This window comes from Megalobrama amblycephala, linkage group LG10, assembly GCF_018812025.1.
Source record: "Megalobrama amblycephala isolate DHTTF-2021 linkage group LG10, ASM1881202v1, whole genome shotgun sequence".
In the NCBI taxonomy this organism is placed as follows: Eukaryota; Metazoa; Chordata; class Actinopteri; order Cypriniformes; family Xenocyprididae; genus Megalobrama; species Megalobrama amblycephala.
Window position 1 is genome coordinate 576,604 of NC_063053.1, and position 21,056 is coordinate 597,659.

Consider the following 21,056-nt stretch of genomic DNA (forward strand, 5'->3'; position numbering starts at 1 on the left):
CTTCTGCATCTGTTCTGAATGTGACACACAGTAGCAGTTCCATCTAATCAATACATGAAAACACCTTCTGTGGCCCCAGATTTACACTGACAGAGTTAATCAGGGAACCAAAGGTCCCAATTAGTGGGATTGTGGAGCATTTGGGGCACATATTGTGGAACACACGCACATATTGCTCAGGGACGCTTCAATTAAGAGAGAGGCAGGGCTGACCCCGTGACATCCTGTTAAACCTCACTTCCTGTCACTCGCTCAGAGCTCGTGACAGGCAGAACACAGCTGGGACGGCTCCGGGGCCTCAGGTGTAGTTAAACACTCCCATCAGCGCTCAATCCATATGGGCTGTTCTGAATTCTAATGAGGTGATAAACTCCTCGTGTCAATTCCATTATGAGCACATTCATTTCCTGATTATGTGGAACAGAGTGACGAGACAAACTCTGTCCCATGAGACTTCACACTGCTTATGATTGTGTGTGAGTTTAGGATCGAAGAGCTGAATAAATATAAACTGTCTTCACTATAAAAGTCAGATACAATATAATGTTGTATACATTTTTAAAATAGTGCTAAATATATAGAGTGTATTTTATTTATTTATTTAAAAACCTATAGAGGGTATGCACGTGACGTCACCGTCGACCGTTATGACTGCGGTCACGCCCACTGAGTGGCAAAAGACTGAGTGGCAGCAAAGACTACAGAATAACACAAGACGTGTCACATGAACGCCACCACAATGTCGTAAATACCAGTGGGGAGCTCGGGATTTTCTTGAGTTGGGGGCGTGTCAGTGAGAAACATGGCGAAATACCACAATACTTATTTAGCAGTGACATTGTCAGGCTTTTCTATTCACAACGAAGTAAGCTGATTCCCAGCAAAAATACGATAGCATCATAATATAACAATATAATATAACAATAAAGTTTACAATAGCTTCATATATTAATTAAAAACATAAAAAAGCAACATACAACTAATGCACATTCTTTGCTTTATATTTTCTAGAAGTAGAACTGTTGCTATTTTGTGTAATTAATTTAGAGAAGGCGCACCGCCATCTTACTCCGAAGAAAGTGACTTGAACGCACATGCCGTCGTAAACGCAACTTCCCACCTCGTAAATACGAACTTCCCAGGAGGACTTGAACGCACCATAAGTCCCGCTTTCTAAAAAAGAGCCAATCGCTGATTGGTAAAGTCATCGCGTCACTGCAGCAGCCGTTAGAAGCTCCGGGTTCTATAGAAACATGGTGCGTTCCAAACGGGATAAATCGCACAAATGAAAATAATCATGGCCGCCATATTGAAAGGTCATTCCAAACCGAAGTGCTCAAAACTAACCACTTCAAAGGGCTCTTCGGAATTAAGGATTTCAAATGGTACAACTGATGGACACTTCAGGCCCCCATAATCCTTTGCACAGGGAAGTTGTACCGGTGTACCGGAGGTTAGGAGTTCGATTTACCTATAAATGTATATATAGTATTTTTCTATACTACTGTAATATTTATACGAGTTAGATTTGGTACATTATGGTCAAAATGACATTGTACTTTACAGCTCCCTTTATCAGTCCAGTCAAATGTTTAAAATACATAGACACAATATACAATATGGTGTAAACCAAAAATAAATAAATAAACTAACGTTAAACAAAGGCCGCAGCTTGCACAAACTACTCTTCGTTGATTGTCTCATTAAGATGACGCAGAAGTGCGTTCCAAAAAAAGAGTTTTTTTGACCCCTACACCCTTCATCCCTTCGAAGCTCTCACTCCCCAGGGTAAACCCTTTGAAGGGATTAGGGCATAGGGATGAGCCCTTCCGAATGGAACGCAGGCAGGCCTGGACTGGTAATCTGGCATACCGGGCAAATGCCCGGTGGGCCGACGCACTTGAGGGCGGGGCCGCTATATGATATGATTTTTTTTAATAAACATAAAAATTGGCCAACGACCGGCCCATAAAGCAGGGACAGCGGCCCATTGGTTCATTTTCCATACTGACACTGGGCTGGCCCAATCACATCTCTTAACAGACTCCAGCCCGTCCCCTCTGTTTCGCCAGAACATCTTTGGATTAGGAGGATGGAGAAACAAAAGCGCAAGTGCAAGGGGGGTGCGGAGAAGTTGCGGGCAAAAAAAATCAAAAAATTTAGAGGTTGATGCCTCAACGTGCAAAAATTACTGGCATGTTTAGTGCGGTTACTGTAGCTTCAGTTTCCAAACCTACAGTACCTGACGTGCAAAAACAGGTGAACATAGAAGAACATGGAGGAGACACCTGTAAGGCAGAGGAGCAGCAGGTGTCTGACAGTGAAGCCAATGAGGGACAGAGTAAGCAGGAGAGTATAATAAAAGCGGTAAGCAGGGTAGTTACATGATTAACAGCGAGGGACTCATGATGCGACGACGACGACGATGATGCTTAAATGAATGAATATTATAAGACAACATAATCGTCGTCGTTATTATAAAGTCAGACTGTCACCTACTGCACTGGTCACTCAGTCAGCTAATGTCAAATAGCACAGCAAAAGTTATTTTGCACTGTTTTTTGTAGTTAGCAGTGCCCTTGTAGCTATCAGAGTTCACTTATGCAGTAACGGCCTTTCTCATAGAAAAACCTGAAATGATGCAATTTGATTTTTCAAAAAAAAAAAAAATTCAGGTTATTATTATAATGTAATATTACTGACGATGTGTTTATTTCACAACGAGACTATAGGTGTCTATTTATAGCTGTTAGTCGTGATGATGGTCTACTAGATCTCACTTTTCAGCTATAAAAAGTTATATTTTGTAGCTCTTGTACCCTATTACTCTGGTATGAACACTTGGTTGTTTATGGCAAGTGAATAACATGAATATCATTTTATTAGGACGTTTTTTGTGAGTAATTTGGTAGTATAGTTTTCTTTTTCATTGTTTTTAATGGGGAGTATCTAAACAATGAGAGGTAAATGTTTGACACTTAAACAGGGGTTTGTGCTCTTTAAAACAAAGTATATTTGTAATTGTAAATTATAGTTTTTCTGCTGTCTGTTTCATTGGAATTTTTTTTTTTTAAATTCTTTATAGAATTATCAGTGTTCTACATCCACGTTCTAAGGGTTAACTAGCTTTTATATCATGGAGCACATTGTCTATCTAGAAATCCTACTCTTACTAAGTGTACTTTTAATAACTCTACCAATTAATTGTAATACTCTGGTGGGTGGTGTCCGACTGATTGTGGTGGGCCGGTCTGAGCAAAAATGCCAGGGCCATTTTTTTGTCCCAGTCCAGCCCTGAACGCAGGGCTAGTCAGATGCGCGCCTCCGAAATGAGGCACAAGAGATGCGCATTTAGGACTGCGCATGCGCATTAGTTTGAAACAGCCTGAAAATACATTTTTGTCTCATGATTCGAGCGTTTAGAAACAAAATTTATGACATAGTTGTTGTCAGATTTCATTGGTGATTTCAAATATGAAATTTAATTGAAAGCTTGGCAAACAGCTTTGGAGAATTTGATGTTTCCCCATTCAAAGAGATAGGAGCTGCACTTGGATGCCCGAGAGGCGTTTCAAAGATGGCCGCCGAGTGAAATGACTCGTCTTAAAGTGACTTTAGTGGCAGCATTGGTTTTCAACGTGAATGCCACGAAAAACACACAAAACACATCCAAAACGGGAAAGAGCTTTGTGACTGACTGTACAAATAGCTTTGACACAAAATCTGAGGTATATTTTTACAGACTGCTGAAAGCTACAGAAAAAAGAAGCAAATAGATCACTGCAATTCACAGAAACAGCTGGAGAAACATGGATTTGCAGTTAACATTTTGTGTCAAAATGTTGGATTTTGAGGTAAAAATCATACCGTATATATTGTATTGTTATATATTATGTTGACAACTCATCAATTAAATATTTACCCTATTATATTCTGCATAATTGGGTGTTTTTAAATAAACAACACTGACAAAAACTATACAAGTTTTAGAGCTGGACAATATGACGATATATATATAACATTGATATAAGTGATTACGCGGATTTAAACCTACCTATATTGTAGTTATATAAAATATTCACAGGCAGATTTGCTTTATGTATTTCCCCGACGTCGAAATCAGGCACATATAAATGTCAGGAAACATGATTCCTAGCTGCATGTCAATATCCATGGATTAGGTTTATTTGACATGTCATAATGAACACTTTCGAGTCCAACCTTTAGTGTAATCGTTTGTTTTTCTCGTGTTTTCGCAGTTTCCTCTATTAAATCCAGTCATGCAGCAGATTCTTCTGCCACTCAGTCCAGCTGAGGGAGCGCGCCGGCGGGAAACTGACTGCGGCTCTCGACGCCCCTGCAGGCCTTCAGTGTAATGACAGGCGTTTCGCGTTTCATCACAAAACTTGATCCTTTGCGGTTGCCTTACTCCGCAGTGTTATTTAAAAATATTTTAACAAATTATAATTAAACACATTTCACTTTTTGACGCAATTTACTGATTTATATCACTATTAAAATGATTAATAAATAATCTTCACTATGTTTAACGCGGTGTTTGTGAATATTATTTCGACGCTTGCTGAGGTCAGAGTTCAGACACACTGATGTCGTCATGCGCTGAAGATGGCAGACGGGTGAGTTTGCAGCAGACAAATGTTCACTTTTATATTTTAATGCTCGATATTAATAATATTTCAGCGTTTTGCATGAGTAATTCCGCTCTAAAGAGTGAATATCCGCGTTAAAGAGATGTGTGCGATCTCTGTGACCGACGCGTTTGATTGGCGGATGTGGAGGAGGAAGTCAGGCGGGTTTGTTTACAAAAATATCACAGAGTCATGAACGAAAAACACACATTACTGTCGCTCTTATTATTATAATATTCCTGTAAATCCATCTCTTATGATAATAAAAGACACGTATATTACATAAAACAGCGTGATTGAAATAAACGAATGTCGCAGATTGTTCGAGAATGATTAGATTATTCTTGTTTTCGATCAAGAGGAATTAGTTTTCTTTTATCTCAGGTTTACATTAACATTAATGTTGAATTGTAAATAATTTCAGTACTATGTTCGCCAGTTAATCTCATCCTACAAATAATCAGTTTTCATTAATAATGAAGTTTAAGTGACTAGAGCATTTTATATACAGAAATAGGAATGATTTCCAAAATTACAATAAAAGTTAAAGTTTTAATGATACTGCCTGACAATATCTGATGATTATTAATGATTATATTTCAGGGAAGGAGGATGGTGGGGAGGCTGGCTGACTCAGAGCTTCCAGAGCGTCAAAGACAAGGTGAGAGAATCCAGATCAGATCCGGTGTGACTTCAGTAGTGACTTTCATTATCCATGAGGGGAAATTTAGTTTCAGTGAGTTCCTCTGCACAAAAAACACTATCTTTCATTTAAAAAGAAGGATTTTTTCTCCATATTTTTCAAAAAGCACTGGCATCCTAAATCTCTTATTCGAAGGTAAAATCTCAAACTCTTTAAAACAGAGAGTTCTTCTTAATCTGATGTGATTTTCACGTCTTTTCTGAGACGTCTGCTTTGGTAGATTTATTCAGAGGGATCTTTTGTTCCACTGTGACATTTCCAAACCAACACACTTTCAGTTAATAAATTATAGTATTGAGACACTTGCATTAAATGACACTTAACGTCTTGAGGAAATATAGTCTATGCTGTGCTTTTTTGTTCACAATTTCAGTACATATATATCCCTCCTCAGTTTATTGAAATGTTTGTTGGTATCTCTCATTTAAAGGGTTAGTTCACCCAAAAATTCTGTCATTAATTACTCTCCCTCATGCCGTTCCACACCCGCAAGACCTTCATTCATCTTCAGAACACAAATTAAGATATTTTTGATGAAATCCGATGGCTCAGTGAGGCCTGAGCAATGACATTTCCTCTCTCAAGATCCATTAATGTACTAAAAACATATTTAAATCAGTTCATGTGAGTACAGTGGTTCAATATTAATATTATAAAGCCACGAGAATATTTTTGGTGCACCATAAAAACAAAATAACGACTAATATAGTGATGACCGATTTCAAAACACTGCTTCAGGAAGCTTTGGAGCGTTATGAATCAGCGTGTCGAATCAGCGGTTCAGAGCGCCAAAGTCACGTGATTTCAGCAGTTTGACATGTGATCCGAACCGCTGATTCGACACATTGATTCATAACGCTCCGAAGCTTCCTGAAGCAGTGTTTTGAAATTGTCCATCACTAAATAAGTCGTTATTTTGTTTTTTTTTGGTGCACCAAAAATATTCTCGTCACTTTATAATATTAATATTGAACCACTGTACTCACATGAACTGATTTAAATATGTTTTTAGTACATTAATGGATCTTGAGAGAGGAAATGTCATTGCTGGCTATGCAGGCCTCACTGAGCCATCAGATTTCATCAAAAATATCTTAATTTGTGTTCTGAAGATGAACAAAGATCTTATGGGTGTGGAACGGCACAAGGGTGAGTAAAGGTTAAAAAAAGCCCTTGGGGGAAAATTTACTTGAACATTACAAGCACATGATGTATGATGTTTTTAAAACCAGTTTAAAGACTTATTTTTACTCTTTAGCATTCGAGTGATTCTGTGCATGTATATGTGTGTATATATTATTTTTTATATAGTTGGTGTTCCATGTTATGTATATACAAATTGTTTGATTGACTTTGATATTTGACTTTTATCTCCATTTTTCCCCTCCTTTTCTATTTTAATTTCTGATTTACTGTAAAGCACTTTGGATCAACTACAGTGGTGTTAAATCTGTGCTATATAAATAAAATGTGACTTGACATGACAAGGCTTAATGTCGAACTCTGTGTATAAATGTAATGTGTGTGTTGTGTTTTCTCGACAGTCAGTTGAGGCGTACGAGTTTATCAAGCGGGACCTGACAGAGTTCTCCAGCGTGGTTCAACATGACACAGCATGCTCCATTGTTGCGACAGCGAACGCTGTTAAGAGCAAACTGGCCGTAAGGAAACCGTTTTACATTACAGCACACCAAAACAATGTTAATTCTTACCTTGTGAATGGTTTTTATAGAGTTTGTTTAGTCTTCAGTGCTGAGAGTAGACATAACCTCTCTTTAGTTTAGTTTATATAAACCCTAGCCACAAATCACAGGTTATACGCTTTATTTTCTCCTTCTTTTTTTAGGTTGAAGGTTCATCAGAGGCCACTGAAAAGGTGAAGAAGGGCCTTTCAAATATTCTGGGTGTGATCACAGACACTTTGGCCCCTCCCCCAGACATGACCATCGACTGTGATGTCATCACGCTGGTGGCCACTCCTTCAGGCACGACAGAGGTGTATGACAGCGGCAAGGTCAGCCACGTTCACTCTTTAGATATATAAATTTGACATGCATGTCATTCGTTGAATCACTCGCTCAATGTTTTCATGCACTATTTTTGAGTCACATGTACTGCGTTTCCTCTCAGGCTCGACTCTACAGTCTTCAAGCAGATCCGGCGACGTACTGCAATGAGCCTGACGGTGTGTCACTGCCTCTTTCTCTAGCAGTGTGTTGTTGAGAGTTAGATGTGTATGGCTGTATCGATTTTAATCGATTCTCATTTTGAAGAACCGATATTGATTCTTAAATCCCATGAATCGATCTTTCAGTCAGTGAACAAACTTTGTAGCGCCTCACATCTAACATCTCAGCTTTCATATTCTGTCCATTTTATCTCAAAATTCGAATATTTCCATGTATGTTTGTCCCTCCAGGCCCTCCACAGCAGTTTGACGCCTGGCTCTCCAGCTTCATTTTAGAAGAGAGGAAGCCAGAGATCTCTGAACTGCTGGTCAACAGTCCTGCCATCAGAGCTCTCTATACTAAAATGGTATAATGCCTCATCCTCTTTATATTTACGCCCTAATTGACCATGTGATGTTGTCTGAGCACATATTTACTTTATTCCTCTCAGGTGCCGGCAGCAGTGGCTCATTCAGAGTTCTGGCAGCGGTACTTCTATAAAGTGTTCCAGTTGGAGCAGGTACAGCAGATCTGTGTCTGAGAAATCAGGATTATGTGCTTATCTGAACACACACAGCTCAAACTAACATAATGACATCAGTACGAGTCACAGGACACTTTCCAGCACAACACTGTCATATTTGCTTTAGGTGTGCCATCAAAGACACATCCAGTCAGTGAAAGATTAACCTGGTAGTGCCATCTGCTGGTCAGAGTATGTATTTACAATAGGTTTGCAGTATTAGTGTGTAGAGAAGTGGTTCTCCGCCCATTGTCAAACACAATAATCAAAAGCCTCATATATAGGGTAAAATATTTCTTCCAGTATTTCTCCTGTTATGGACTATATGCACGGTTACTTCCTGGTTGTGGTTAAGCCAGCTCGGGCATTTCCGGTGAACTGTTCATTCTGTAGTCACTGTACATCGACACAAAACCATCGATGATTGACTTTTTAATGTTGTATTCATATTTTAATGCAGTTATCACATTTACCTAATTTGCCAATAAAGATGAAGATATTGGGACTGTTTAAGAAACGCTGTGTCTGTAATTTGACACACACGTTATTTCCCAGCATTATTTTTAATGTGATGACCACAAACATTATTTGTTCAGCCTTCTGAGATTGAGATAAACTTTAAAATAATTACCACTTTAACCAGCAGGTGGCGGCAAAGTAGCATTTATTTGTGCATATATCAGTCATTTCCTCATTGTTTTTCACTTTGTTTTTGACTAAATATTAAACATTATAAAATAACTAGGTTTAAAAATACATTTTGTCAATGTGAAGTATGAAATACTCACAAAATCTCATGAAAAACAAAAACTTTTCTTGTGAATGAATGACACAGAAAGCGAGCACCGCTCTCTCTTTATAATCACAGCAGCTGTCAGTCAGTGCAGCACAAGATCAATGATTTCAGCACACTTGTGAAAACACGCATTTTATTGAATTAATCTAACTAAAGTGCACAATAAATATTTAATTTTTGAAGCTTTTTTTCACATAAAAGTGTAAAACTGATGGTCGAATTGAATTTAGCCGAGGATGAACACTGAGGAACGTCTTTATTTATTTGTTTTTTATGCTGTCTTACGCTTGAATAAGTAAATTAATGCTCTGCCTAACTATTTAAGTGACTATATTCTGATTATAAACTAAGTATTACACTACTGATGCTCAACACACCAGCACATGACTCTCACTGGAAGTTTTCCAGCTGGCTTATATTACTGTGGAAGTTCTAATGAACACTCTGTGCATATAGCCCATTACGACCTTTTTTTCTTTTCTTTTTTTTTTTTTTTAAATAAACACAAACTGGGAGATAAATGAACCAACCACATGTACGATCAGTCAGTTTAAAAAAAAAATACAAAACCTGTTCTAATTTAAAGAAAACAAGTTGACAAATAGATCCAATATTTGGTGATATAATAGTATAGGAAGAGATTTATTTTATTTTTCTGAGATTTATAAGCTATTATTCTTGCCATTTTGTACAAAATAAACGCATTTCAAAACAAATATCCTGGTTAAACATTAAAGCACACTAGTGTACAGAACATACAGTTTTATGTAAAATTGACAAAGTTATCCACAAATAATGCTTTTTTCACTCAAAAACTGAGGTAACATGAGCTCAGATAAATAATGCCTATGATTGATCAGTTCCAAAAAATAAAAATAAAAGAAGCTAATTGGTCAATAAAACAGGGTCTTCTAGCAAAAAAATATGAATTAATATGCTTTGTTTTAATTGTGCCATTAAGATCAATGGTGTGATGTTCTGCAATGTGAATATAGTTGCTGCTTTAGGGGTTGCACATGACTATAATCATGAAATAACACAATAATGGCACAAAAACATTGTATATATCATCACATGTGTGTGTGTTTGTAGGAAGAGGCCAGGAGGGTAGCGCTGAAGCAGAGAGCAGAGCAGACGGATCATTCTGAGAGTCTTGGTTGGGAGGAAGAGGACGAAGAAGGTTTGACTTTGAGTTCCATTCAGCTGGAACTGTCAAGCATATTAATTCGCTAAACCTTCGTGTCTGTTCTGAAACTTTGTGAACAGAGCATTTATGTTTCTTTTCTCTCTGTAGGTGAGTTTCTCGGGGCCACGTCTTCATCTCGCTTAGATTTCACACCCCCCGTCGAAGAGGCTCGCGTCCCCGCGGTGACGATAGAGTCCATCCCTGAAAGCTCCTCACCCCCTCAAGTGGTGGTTTCCTCCAGCAACGTAGCATCTGACGTCACCCCCTCCGTAAGCAGCGACAGCGTCAGTTTCCCCACCCAGATGGAGAATCAAGCGAACGTCACCGTCAGAGTCACGCAGCTGTCGCCCGCGGTGGACGAGGTCTCTCAGAAGCTGTCGGAGGCCAGTCTACAGGAGACGTTCCCGGAGGAGCGGCCCACGCAGCGTGAAGAGCCCGCCAGAGAGGAAGTAGCTCAAGACCTCCGGGTGTTTGAGCTCAACTCTGACAGCGGCAAATCCACACCCTCCAATAACGGCAAAAAAGGTGAGAGAGAGGAAACGGGGTTAAGGATGGGAATGATTGTGATAGGTGATAGGTGATATGATTCTCGCTTGGGGTGCGAGAGGTCCCGGGTGCAAATCCCGGACGAGCCCCCACTTGTTACATGCCAGCCCTTTTTGAGAATATGATCCTTTTCAATTATTGATTCTTTTAGTGCCATGAGATCTCGTGAGATTAAAATGTGACACATTCTCTCTCTTTTTATAGAAATAAAAACCATTTAATTAATTTGAATAACGGTCACTTCAATTCCATCCAGCTCATCCAACGCGAGCTGCAGGAATAAGAGTTCACTGGTCATGTGACGAAATTAGACTTGTGCAGATATTCGGTAATGCGATATATCACGATAATGAATATGCACGATATTGTTATCGTGGGCACTTCAAAATACCGTAAACAACAATTTATTACCAATTAAAATATTTATAATGCATTTAAGAATACTTTCCCCATCAACTGTATAAAATGCACAACACGCGCTCAGATATACACAAGCCCAAGGAGAAACACATTGTGGAACAAGTAGAGATGTGCTGCAGATAGTGCACGTTCACTCTCTGACAGCAGAGGGCGCTGATGGAACAGCAGAATTACAGCGGTTACCCCGGAAACCCCGCAAACAAAGCAGCTGCACTAGTGAAGTTTTTAAAATGCTTCAAACAGCCATTCATTTTTTTGTAATCTCAGTGTTGTTCATCACAGCACCAAATACTTCATACTTAAAGACTTAATAGGCTATTTATTTTCAAACTTAAACATTTTTATATTTTAATCTGGACTACAACATGCTCTAATGATTAGAAATGTGCTGATTATTTGTTATTGTTCAGTAAAACTTTGAGATGTACGGCTTCATTAGTTAACATGGTAATTCATTATTACCAAACTGACAATGAAAAATACTTATAAAGCATTAATTATTCTTAGTTAATGTTAATTTCTTAGTTACTGTTTAATAACATTACTAAAATCAAATAAATTATTTAATTGACCTGAGATAAAACTACATTTTACATTATATTCAAATAGAAAGCAGTTATTTTAAATGAGTAACCTTTTGCAATATTACTATGTTTTTACAGTATTTTTGATCAAATAAATTTTGAGCATGAGAGCTCTTGAAGTCTGATGTCACGTCTGCTCTGTGTGTGTCTGCACATGTAGGTTCGAGTACAGATGTGAGTGAAGACTGGGAGAAGGATTTTGATCTGGATATGACAGAGGAGGAGGTTCAGATGGCTTTGTCTAAAGTAGACGCAACAGAAGAGGTTTGTTCTTCACCACAGTCAACCATAAACTAGAAACAGCACAGACCCTTATTCTGTGTTTAGGAACAATACAGAATAATAATATAGAATATTAAAGAAAGGTATGACGCTACAGATCGTTGCAACGGTATAAAATATTTTGTGATATGTAAATATATATGCATAGCACAGCACTAATGACAATTTTGTTTTATTGCTTTTAATTTATGTTATTTATGTTTAATTTTTCATCCATTATATGATCAAGTGTTATTAAACCATTCAAGTGCTATAAGATGCAAAAAAGAGCTCACATCTGTACTGGCACGTTGTCTGAATCTCCTGTCTGTGATGGACACATGACTCGTGCGAGCAGAAAGCTGCTTCAGACAGCGCACCGGCCGCATTGAGTTCTCTTTCACACTTAAACGAACAAAAACCACACAAAATTAGGCCAAAATGGCCACTTTGTCGAGTATCTTTGTAAACGCAGTCTTAAATAAAGTCTTAAATGACTGTAAAGAGTTGTGAGGACATCGTCAGATGTGCGTCAGCTCTTAAAGTGACAGCAGCCTAATAAACCTGCTGCTGTCTGAATGATTCATGTTAATAAATCAACAAAAGACAAAGAGAAAATCACTCGCTGCTCTTGACTGAATCACTTTTGTAGCTTAAATAAGGATTAATCTATATATGAAGAGTTTGGTTCCAAAACGCGATAAACGGCATTTTTTTTAAAAATTGAGTTTCCGTCAAAATCAGTATTGTATCTGGTCGGTATTGAAAAGTCGTTTATTAATTTTGCGCAAAATGCGATATCAGTCGTGTTATTCTGTCATGTTTTCTCCCTTTCTTTTCTGCTCAACCAATCACAGCGCACCATTCCACACACTAAACAGTAATGGCGGCGCTCTGAATACACCTGGCATCCTAGTTTTCCTTATCTACTTTGTACTTTGCGATCAACAAAAACAGAAAAATTAATAATTTTGACGCCATTGATGAACCTGTGGTGGATTCTGTGGTGGAAGAAACGCGAGTCATGGAAATGTAATCATTAACATGAGGAGATTCAGAAGATGAGGCACTCGAGTCGGAGGAGGAACAATGCGGCTGTTTCTTGTTCCACGACAGCATCAAACTTCTGTCACGCTCCCCAAAACTGAATCACAAACAGTTTTTAAAAGCCGTTTTTAATACCGATGTACTTGGCAAATGTGTTTATTTAACCGTGTGGTGGCGCCAGATACTCTTTAATCGCTAATGACAAATAATTAATTTATAACAATAACAAGATGATCCGTTGAAAACATCCGGAGCGACGACTGAATGTATTTTTAGTCAAATGCCTGTATATAAGATTAGTATTGACAAAGTTCAGAGTCTGTCATATATGCAGATCAACTTACTTTGTTGTGTATTTTCAATATGAAAAGTAACTTTTATATTAATGGCTTAATTGCATTTTGAAAAAAAACGTCATGGATTTATTGCCTTTTGGGGGGAAAATAATCCATTTTTATAATAAACCTTTGAAAATCAAAATGTAGATTTGAATGTTTAATGTTTTTATCACCAAAAGATGCTCTATGAAAGTTTGAAACAGAAAATAGTGGTTTTCATCTTGCCACTTTCTTGATAAAGAAAACACATTTTTACTCAAATTAATCAAAATGGATTTATAGCGTTTTGGAACCAAATTCTTCGTTTAATTTTTAATTTATGCAGTGAACTTTATTCAGTTTCTGTAGATTTCCTACCTGTTAGATCAGATATTTAAAATACACTGTCTTTATGTTGTTTCTACATTCATTTGAAGATTAAATGTAAAATTACTACAATACAAATATATAATTTTAGGTGCGATTAATCACCATTTATTACAGAAAAATGTGTGAATATTTTTTTTTTATTGATTAACAGCACTATAGTTATATTGTATTTGTCCTCTTGTTTGTAATTTAAAATAAGCAAAATAATAACAACAACAACAACAACAACTACATCATGGTATATATCGTTATCATGAAATAAAATTTCTCATATCGTGAAAAAAGGTCATATCACCCACCCCTGGGCGATACAGAATAGGCATCAGAAAGCTTGTTTCTTTCTAATTAACTTATAATTTTAGCTTCATCACAAACACAAACACTTGTGTTGTTGTAGTCGAGTCCCTCTGTTAAAGCGATAGTTCACCCAAAAATCTGTCATCACCCTCAAGTTGTTCCAAACCTGTATGAATTTCTTTCTTCTGCTGAACACAAAAGATGATATTTTGAAGAATATGGTTAACTAAACAGTTAATGAACCCCATTGACTTCCATAGTATGTAAAGAAAAATACTATGGAAGTCAATGGAGTCCATCAACTTGTCTGGTTACCGACAAAATATCTTCTTTTGTGTTCAGCAGAACAATAAACCTCATACAGGTTTGGAACAACTTGAGGATGATGACAGATTTTTGGACACATTTTGGACTTCCACTGTCCATTTGTGATCTGGTCACTGAGATGAATGTTAATATCACTTATAGTAATAAATTTGGTCTTCATTATTTTCTCTCGTCACCAGTTGGAAGATGAGGACTGGGAGAACTGGGAGTGAGAATTCTGGCCTGAAATCGACGTGAGACGTTGCTGTTCCCAAAGTGAAACCATGCTTAATGTATTTAACTCCTAGTCTACAGCCGCACCTGCTCATTCAACCAGTCCATCGAGCGGCTCTCCTCCTGCCAGTGAAGTCCACACGCTAGTTAAACACATGTCATCTGAAGTGTGTTCTCTAATCAGAGCTGGTGACGGGTGATCTGCTCCAAAACACTAAGACTGTTCAGAGAACGCACAGATCGGTTCACGAGGAGAGGTCATCTCGCCACGCCATTTGTACATTAATGATATTCTTCTTTGGAGATTTGAGTGGGAGAATGCACATTAATCACCAGGGCTCCTGATTAGCTGTAATCTATTAAGCTGTTCATCATTCTTATAGGATTAGAAAATAATCTTTCACATTAAATATATATTTATGTTTCTTTTTTCTGGCATATAGGTCTCTGGCTTCTTTTTTTAAAGTTAGCTTCTCTTGAAATACTAACACATTTAATCGTATGCAAGTTACTCTAGCATTGAGAATGGAAATGGAGGGATGCTTCATTCGTTCTGCTGATGCTCTATTGTGTGGAATGAAAAAAATGTCATGCAAAAGTTAATATTTCACTAAATGCACCTGTTGTTTCCTGTGATGTCCACTTTATTTTCCTGTCCTTCTCATATTCTAGTCTGGAGTAGTAAATGTGATATCAGAATGTTCATCCTGATGGTCATGGGTTACTTTAGGTCATTTAGGGATGTGTAGGTGTAAACTGAAGACCAATATTTTAGGGTGAGGCTCATCTTTTGGTGAACATCTCCAGACTGACTATCATCAGATCATCTCGCATGCTGCATCTCTACAGTGATTCTCTAAGTTATAATCTTAATTATAATCTGCTTTGAAAATGGGTCTCAAACTCAATACTTTTTACAATTATATTGTCCTCTATTTTTTCAATGAACATTACCATTAAAAGCAATATCATGCAAATTGGTGATTTGCTTTAATAGCTGTTTTTTAATGTATTGCACTACATTACACATGCTATAAGTTTACTTAGAATATAGCGCACTACTTTTATGATACTTCTGTTATGCTTTTGCATCCTTTTTTTTGGAGCTTGACAGATCCAGTCTCCATTAATTGTAATTGCATAAAAAAAAACAACAACAAAAAAAACAGTAAATCTCTTTTGTGTTCTAGTTGGAATGACAGGAGGATGAGTAAGTAATGACAGAATTTTCCTTCTTTTTTTTTTTGTGAACTATTACTTTAAATGTACACTTTCTAACTGTGGTGTATTTTAATGACGAGGTCGGAATATCCCAAATTAAAAGGTTAGAAAAAACAAAACAAAATATCAACTTATATAGTGATGGTCGATTTCAAAACACTGCTTCAGGAAGCTTCGGAGCATAAATGAATCAGTGTGTCGAATCATGATTCGGATCGCGTGTCAAACTGCTGAAATCACGTGACTTTGGCGCTCCGAGCCGCTGATTCGACACATTGATTCATAACGCTCTGAATCTTCCTGAAGCAGTGTTTTGAAATCGGCCATCACTATATAAGTCTTTATTTTGTTTTTTTGGCACAGCAAAAATATTCTCGTGGCTTTATAATATTAATATTGAACCACTGTACTCACATGAACTGATTTAAATATGTTTTTAGTACATTAATGGATCTTGAGAGAGGAAATGTCATTGCTGGCTATGCAGGCCTCACTGAGCCATCGGATTTCATCAAAAATATCTTAATTTGTGTAAGATATTAATTTGTTAAAGATGAATGAAGGTCTTACGAGTGTGGAACAGCATGAGGGTGAGTAATAAATTACATTATTTTCATTTTTGGGTGAACTAACCCTTTAAATTCCAGTCACAATACGTCACGTTCACATGTTCACCACATGATGTCGCCATGACCCCATGAGAGTATGTGGTGTTTTTGTGTCAATTATGGCAAAGCAGAACAAAAATAACATAAAATCGCAGTTGACAAAAAGCAAAAAATGAACGTAAGATTACATTAACTTAATATCTAATGTTAAAGTTTGTTTTTACGTTCATATTCATCGGAAGCAGAACCCGCCGACATCTTGGAAGTGACGTCAAATGATGTGTCTCGCTGAGGTCGGGGTTGATCGATGATGTACCCCGAGTTCACACGACGAATATCCGATTTTGAGTGGCGTTTCAGACGTTATTTCCTAGAAGGAGGTGGGGAAAATCAAAAATCTGATCTGTCTGGAACTCAGCATAAATGTTTATATTTTAGACCTGCCGGGCTGGTTTTCGCGGGAAATTGCGCGCAAATGTCACTCGCCGTGCCTCATCATATCCGCTGAGAAAAGTTGCTCTGGCTGCTTTATCGTGTGGGAGTGGCAGAGTTCAGTTACGAGCCAGAAAGGACATCTAGCCGCTAAATATCCGGGAACTGACCCTTCGCAAAGACACAGAGGACTCTTCCTACTAGTTCATGTAGTATCAAATAAACATGAATGAACATCAGAAGGAATGTTGTTTCAAATGCGGAAAAACGTCAGTACACACCATTTTTCAAGTTCAAGTCCAAAGATGTTAATCTTATAACTCCTGACTGCTTTGTCGGACAAAATGGTGGATTCGGCGTTCTGATTGGTTAGATCGCTTGTCAATCAAACTCCCGTGAAGGGTCAATTATTCGTGTAAAAAAGTAGTAAATGTGATATCTGTGCTCAGAATGTTCATCCAGAGTCTGCTGGCTAAAAGAAAGTGCGACAGAGCTCGTAATAAAACGAGAATCAACATCGGCTTGGCTTTTCGGAGATGATCGTGAAAGCGACGCGGAGATTGTGTTTTTATTACTCAACAGGTGAGTAAGGTGTTTCATTAAACTGATCTCTAAGAGTACAGTGTAAAGCATTATCTATTGTGAAGGGTCATATTCATAAACATTCTCTGTGAAAACAAGATGATGATATTATTATTTCTCATTATTTCAGTTAATTTAATCAATGCAGCAGACTCTAGCTGGCGTATATTTAAAATATAGTCTAAATGTCTCATGGTAGTTTGTTTTGAGGACAGCAGATGGCAGACTTGAGCCAAACCTGTGGATTAAAACCATTGGTTTTGGCATGCAAAACATACAGTGCATAACCTTTTCCAAAAACAAACAAGCTTTTTAATAATTTATGAAAGTGATAATATTTTTTTCTTTGTTTTGAAGTTATGGCTTGGTAGTTGATAAGGTTAATTTATTATTTGTGTCACTGGCGTGTTTTGCATGTGCTCCTGTAGTACGTGCTTCATATACTGTATGCTTTATACATGTAAAAAGTACAGTACTAAAATTAAAAACAGTGTTACATTGTTGTCACAAGGTCTCATGTTACATGTTTAATTCAGTAATTGGCATACAGTCATCTCAGGAATGGTTATTTTGCATTTTTAATCTTATTTTGTGTAAATAAGTCAAGAAAGAGAAAAAAAGCTTATAACTGTCTATTTGAAAACATTGCATTGTGGGATACTGTTCTGTGTATTATGCTCTGCTGTGTACTTCACATATTGATAGCAAGTAAAGTAGTAAGCATTTGCAGTTGTTTTTGTGTTTTGAGAAAGTTGGATTTAGTATTTGAGCAGTAATGAGTTAGAGAGAAACGGGAGGAGGCGTGGCGGCTCATTATCCCATTCCTGTACATTTAAGCAAGCCAAAGAACATTAATGAGCTCTCCTCATCACACTTTAACTTTCCTGTCAGTGTAAAAGCCCCTGAGTTCCTCAGCCTTTACCCTGAAGAGTCCTTCACTGCTCCACACACACCTGATCGCTCTTCAGATGTGAGTCTGTGAAGTGTTTCTGTCTGAATGCTGCTGGCGATGTTGGCCTGTTTTTGTTCTTTTAGCTGAGACACTTCACATCTCCCAGCATGCACTGCTGTAGGAGGGTTTATCAAAGTTTAAAGGGACAAAGAAATTTGAGTCTCCAAAACCTATAGGGCATTGCTCTCTATTTCCACATTACTTTTACATTCTCATGCGTATAAATCATAAAGCAGTGCTGTCTGTGATAGATATCTGCTGTGGTGTGAAGAGTGTGAAACTAATATGTTGCTGAACTAACAATGCGAATCACGATACACCAATAAGGAGATAAATATGCATATGGGGTTAAATAGTCACTTTTTGGTTATATTATTGAACTGTATCAATACTTGAATGACAAAGTATATTTCTTTTTTTTTTTTTCTGAGCATGTTGCAAAAAATATGGAATCCCATTTCTGCCACTTCAGGAAAAAAACATGTTCAAACATGGTCAATCATAATTATGGCATAAAAAGTGATAATTTTGATAAAATTATATTTATGAGATAAAGTTGGAATGATGTATTCTAAGTCATAATTATTAAATAAAATAAAAAGTCAAAATAATGAGATGTAAATATGACAAAATTTAAATTTTCTTAATTATGACTAATTAGGACTCATAATATAACAGTTCTCAAAAATTTGACATGAATGTAATTTAATAGATGAAAAAGTCAGAATGATCACATTCTGTCAATTATAAAACAAAAAACATTCTGTCAATTATAAAACAAAAAGTCAAAATAATGAGATAAGCCATAAATATGACAAAAATTACATTTTTCATAATTATGACTAATTATGACTGTCAGATTCAACTTGACATAAATATAACATGGTTTCTCTAATTCTCAGATTAAAAAGTTAAAATAATGAGATAAAACCATAAATATGACAAAAAATTAAAACTTTCATAATTATGCCTGTCATTTAAGTCATAAATATGACTTAGTATCTCAAAATTGTGAGATGAAAGTCATTTATGAGATGTAAAAGTCTGAATTAAAGTCAAAACAATGAAATAAAAAGCCGTAAATGGCAAAAAAAACTTCTCTTAATAAAGATTATTTATGACTGTCAGTTTCAACTTTTTATGTCATAACAGTTCTCAAATTTGACATGAATGCCATTTATTAGATAAAAAAAGTCAGAATGATTGCATTTCTGTCATAATTATAAGATAAAAAGTCAAAATAAGTCATAAATATGGCAAAATTAAATTGTTCATAATTATAGCTAATTTTGACTGTCAGCTTCAACTTGTCATAAATATGACATGAATGTAATTTATGAGATGACGTTAGAATGATGGCATAATTATAAGATAAAAAGTCAAAATAACGAGATAAAACTTCATAAATATGACAAAAATTAAAACTTTCATAATTATGGCTATCAATTTCAACTTTTTAAGTCATAAAGATGACTTAGTTTCTCAAAATTGTGAGATGAAAATCATTTATGAGATGAAAAAGTCTGAACTATGGCATTCTAAATAATAATTATAAGATAATAAGTAAAAATAATGAGATAAAAAAAAACATAAATATGACAAAAAATATATTTTTCATAATTATGACTGTCAGTTTCAATTTATGCCATAAATAAGACATAGTTTCTCTAATTCTCAGATTAAAAGTTAAAATAATGAGACAAAACCACTTTTTAAGTTAGTATCTCAATTTTGACATGAAAGTCATATTTATGAGATAAAAAAAAGTCTGAATTATTGCATTCTAAGTAATAATTATAAGATAGTCAAAATAATGAAGTCATTAATTGGAACAACAAAAAAAACCCTCTTAATTAAGACTAATTATGAATGTCAATTTCAGCTTTTTATGTCATAAGATCTAGTTATGGTATTTAACAAATGTAGAAAGCTGACTTTGGTGATTTGATGGCTCTCAGTCACTGAGGCTGGCAGCTGCTTTGGGTTTGCAGTGCAGAGATGGGCATCTTCAGTGTGTGTGTGTGTGTGTGTGTGTGTGTGTGTGTGTGTGTGTGGCTCGGAGAGCACAGTCTGTGATTTCCTCCAGGGTTTTGCATCACTCACGTTTTAAGCTGCTGTTGCTGTTCAGATGTCAAATAGAAGTCGTAATCTCACGAGGGAACCGATGTATTTACTTGTGATTGACTCGTGCAAGCAAACCTATTCTTTCACTTTTTGAAATTGCTTATTGTAAGTGCAATATCTATAAAATGATTTTATTTGTAAAAATGCTTGTCCAGTAATCACAGATTGTGGGAACCCTGTTCTTGTGGGAAAGCTGCTTTAGCTGACAGCTTCAGTCACTAACTAGTCTGCTCTCCCTCCAGGTGGTCCGTGTTCTTTTATCGGGAGAGAGAAAAGAAGAAAAAAGCTCCAGACTAGGAGGCACTATAGTCAGACCCTCGGATAAGACTGGGAGCACGGTTACCATAGAAACAACGCTCCTCATCTTTATTCCGTTTTGTGTCATCTGTATTCCTGAGACAGACTGTAGAATTGAACTGTGTCCTCTCCGTCTCTGTGATACAAGCTTTTTACTGAGAAACCGGTTGATATATTGATGCTGTTTTTATTGCCACCTGTTTGAGCTCAGCTGTGAGAGAATCCAGCCGGCTTCTGATGGTGCTAGCAGGCTTTACATGTTTCCAGCCAGTCCATGATGGTCATTTATGATTATTAGCAATATAGGTAAAAAGTTTTAAGGTAGGGTCATTTCGGAGAGGCTAGCGATAGCTTTTAATGGCTCCATGGTGGGATCATTACATTTAGTTAAAAATTTATTTTTTATTTCCTTT

The 21,056-nt window shown here is 36.7% G+C and overlaps 1 protein-coding gene across 2 annotated transcripts; it reads left to right on the forward strand.

Moving 5' to 3' along the window:
• The first annotated feature begins 4,569 nt into the window (after nt 1-4,569).
• On the forward strand, nt 4,570-15,063 carry bsdc1 (BSD domain containing 1). Of its 2 annotated transcripts, none has more exons than XM_048203846.1 (11): nt 4,570-4,637; nt 5,253-5,310; nt 6,897-7,013; nt 7,199-7,366; nt 7,483-7,537; nt 7,772-7,887; nt 7,972-8,040; nt 9,932-10,019; nt 10,134-10,550; nt 11,736-11,839; nt 14,394-15,063. In XM_048203846.1, the coding sequence occupies exons 1-11, from the start codon at nt 4,627-4,629 to the stop codon at nt 14,424-14,426; spliced, it is 1,236 nt and encodes a 411-aa protein (XP_048059803.1). In that variant the 5' UTR covers nt 4,570-4,626; the 3' UTR covers nt 14,427-15,063. The 2 variants fall into 2 exon arrangements, with proteins under 2 accessions (XP_048059803.1, XP_048059802.1); XM_048203845.1 differs by lacking the exon at nt 4,570-4,637 and adding an exon at nt 4,777-4,814.
• The last annotated feature ends 5,993 nt before the right edge of the window (nt 15,064-21,056 follow it).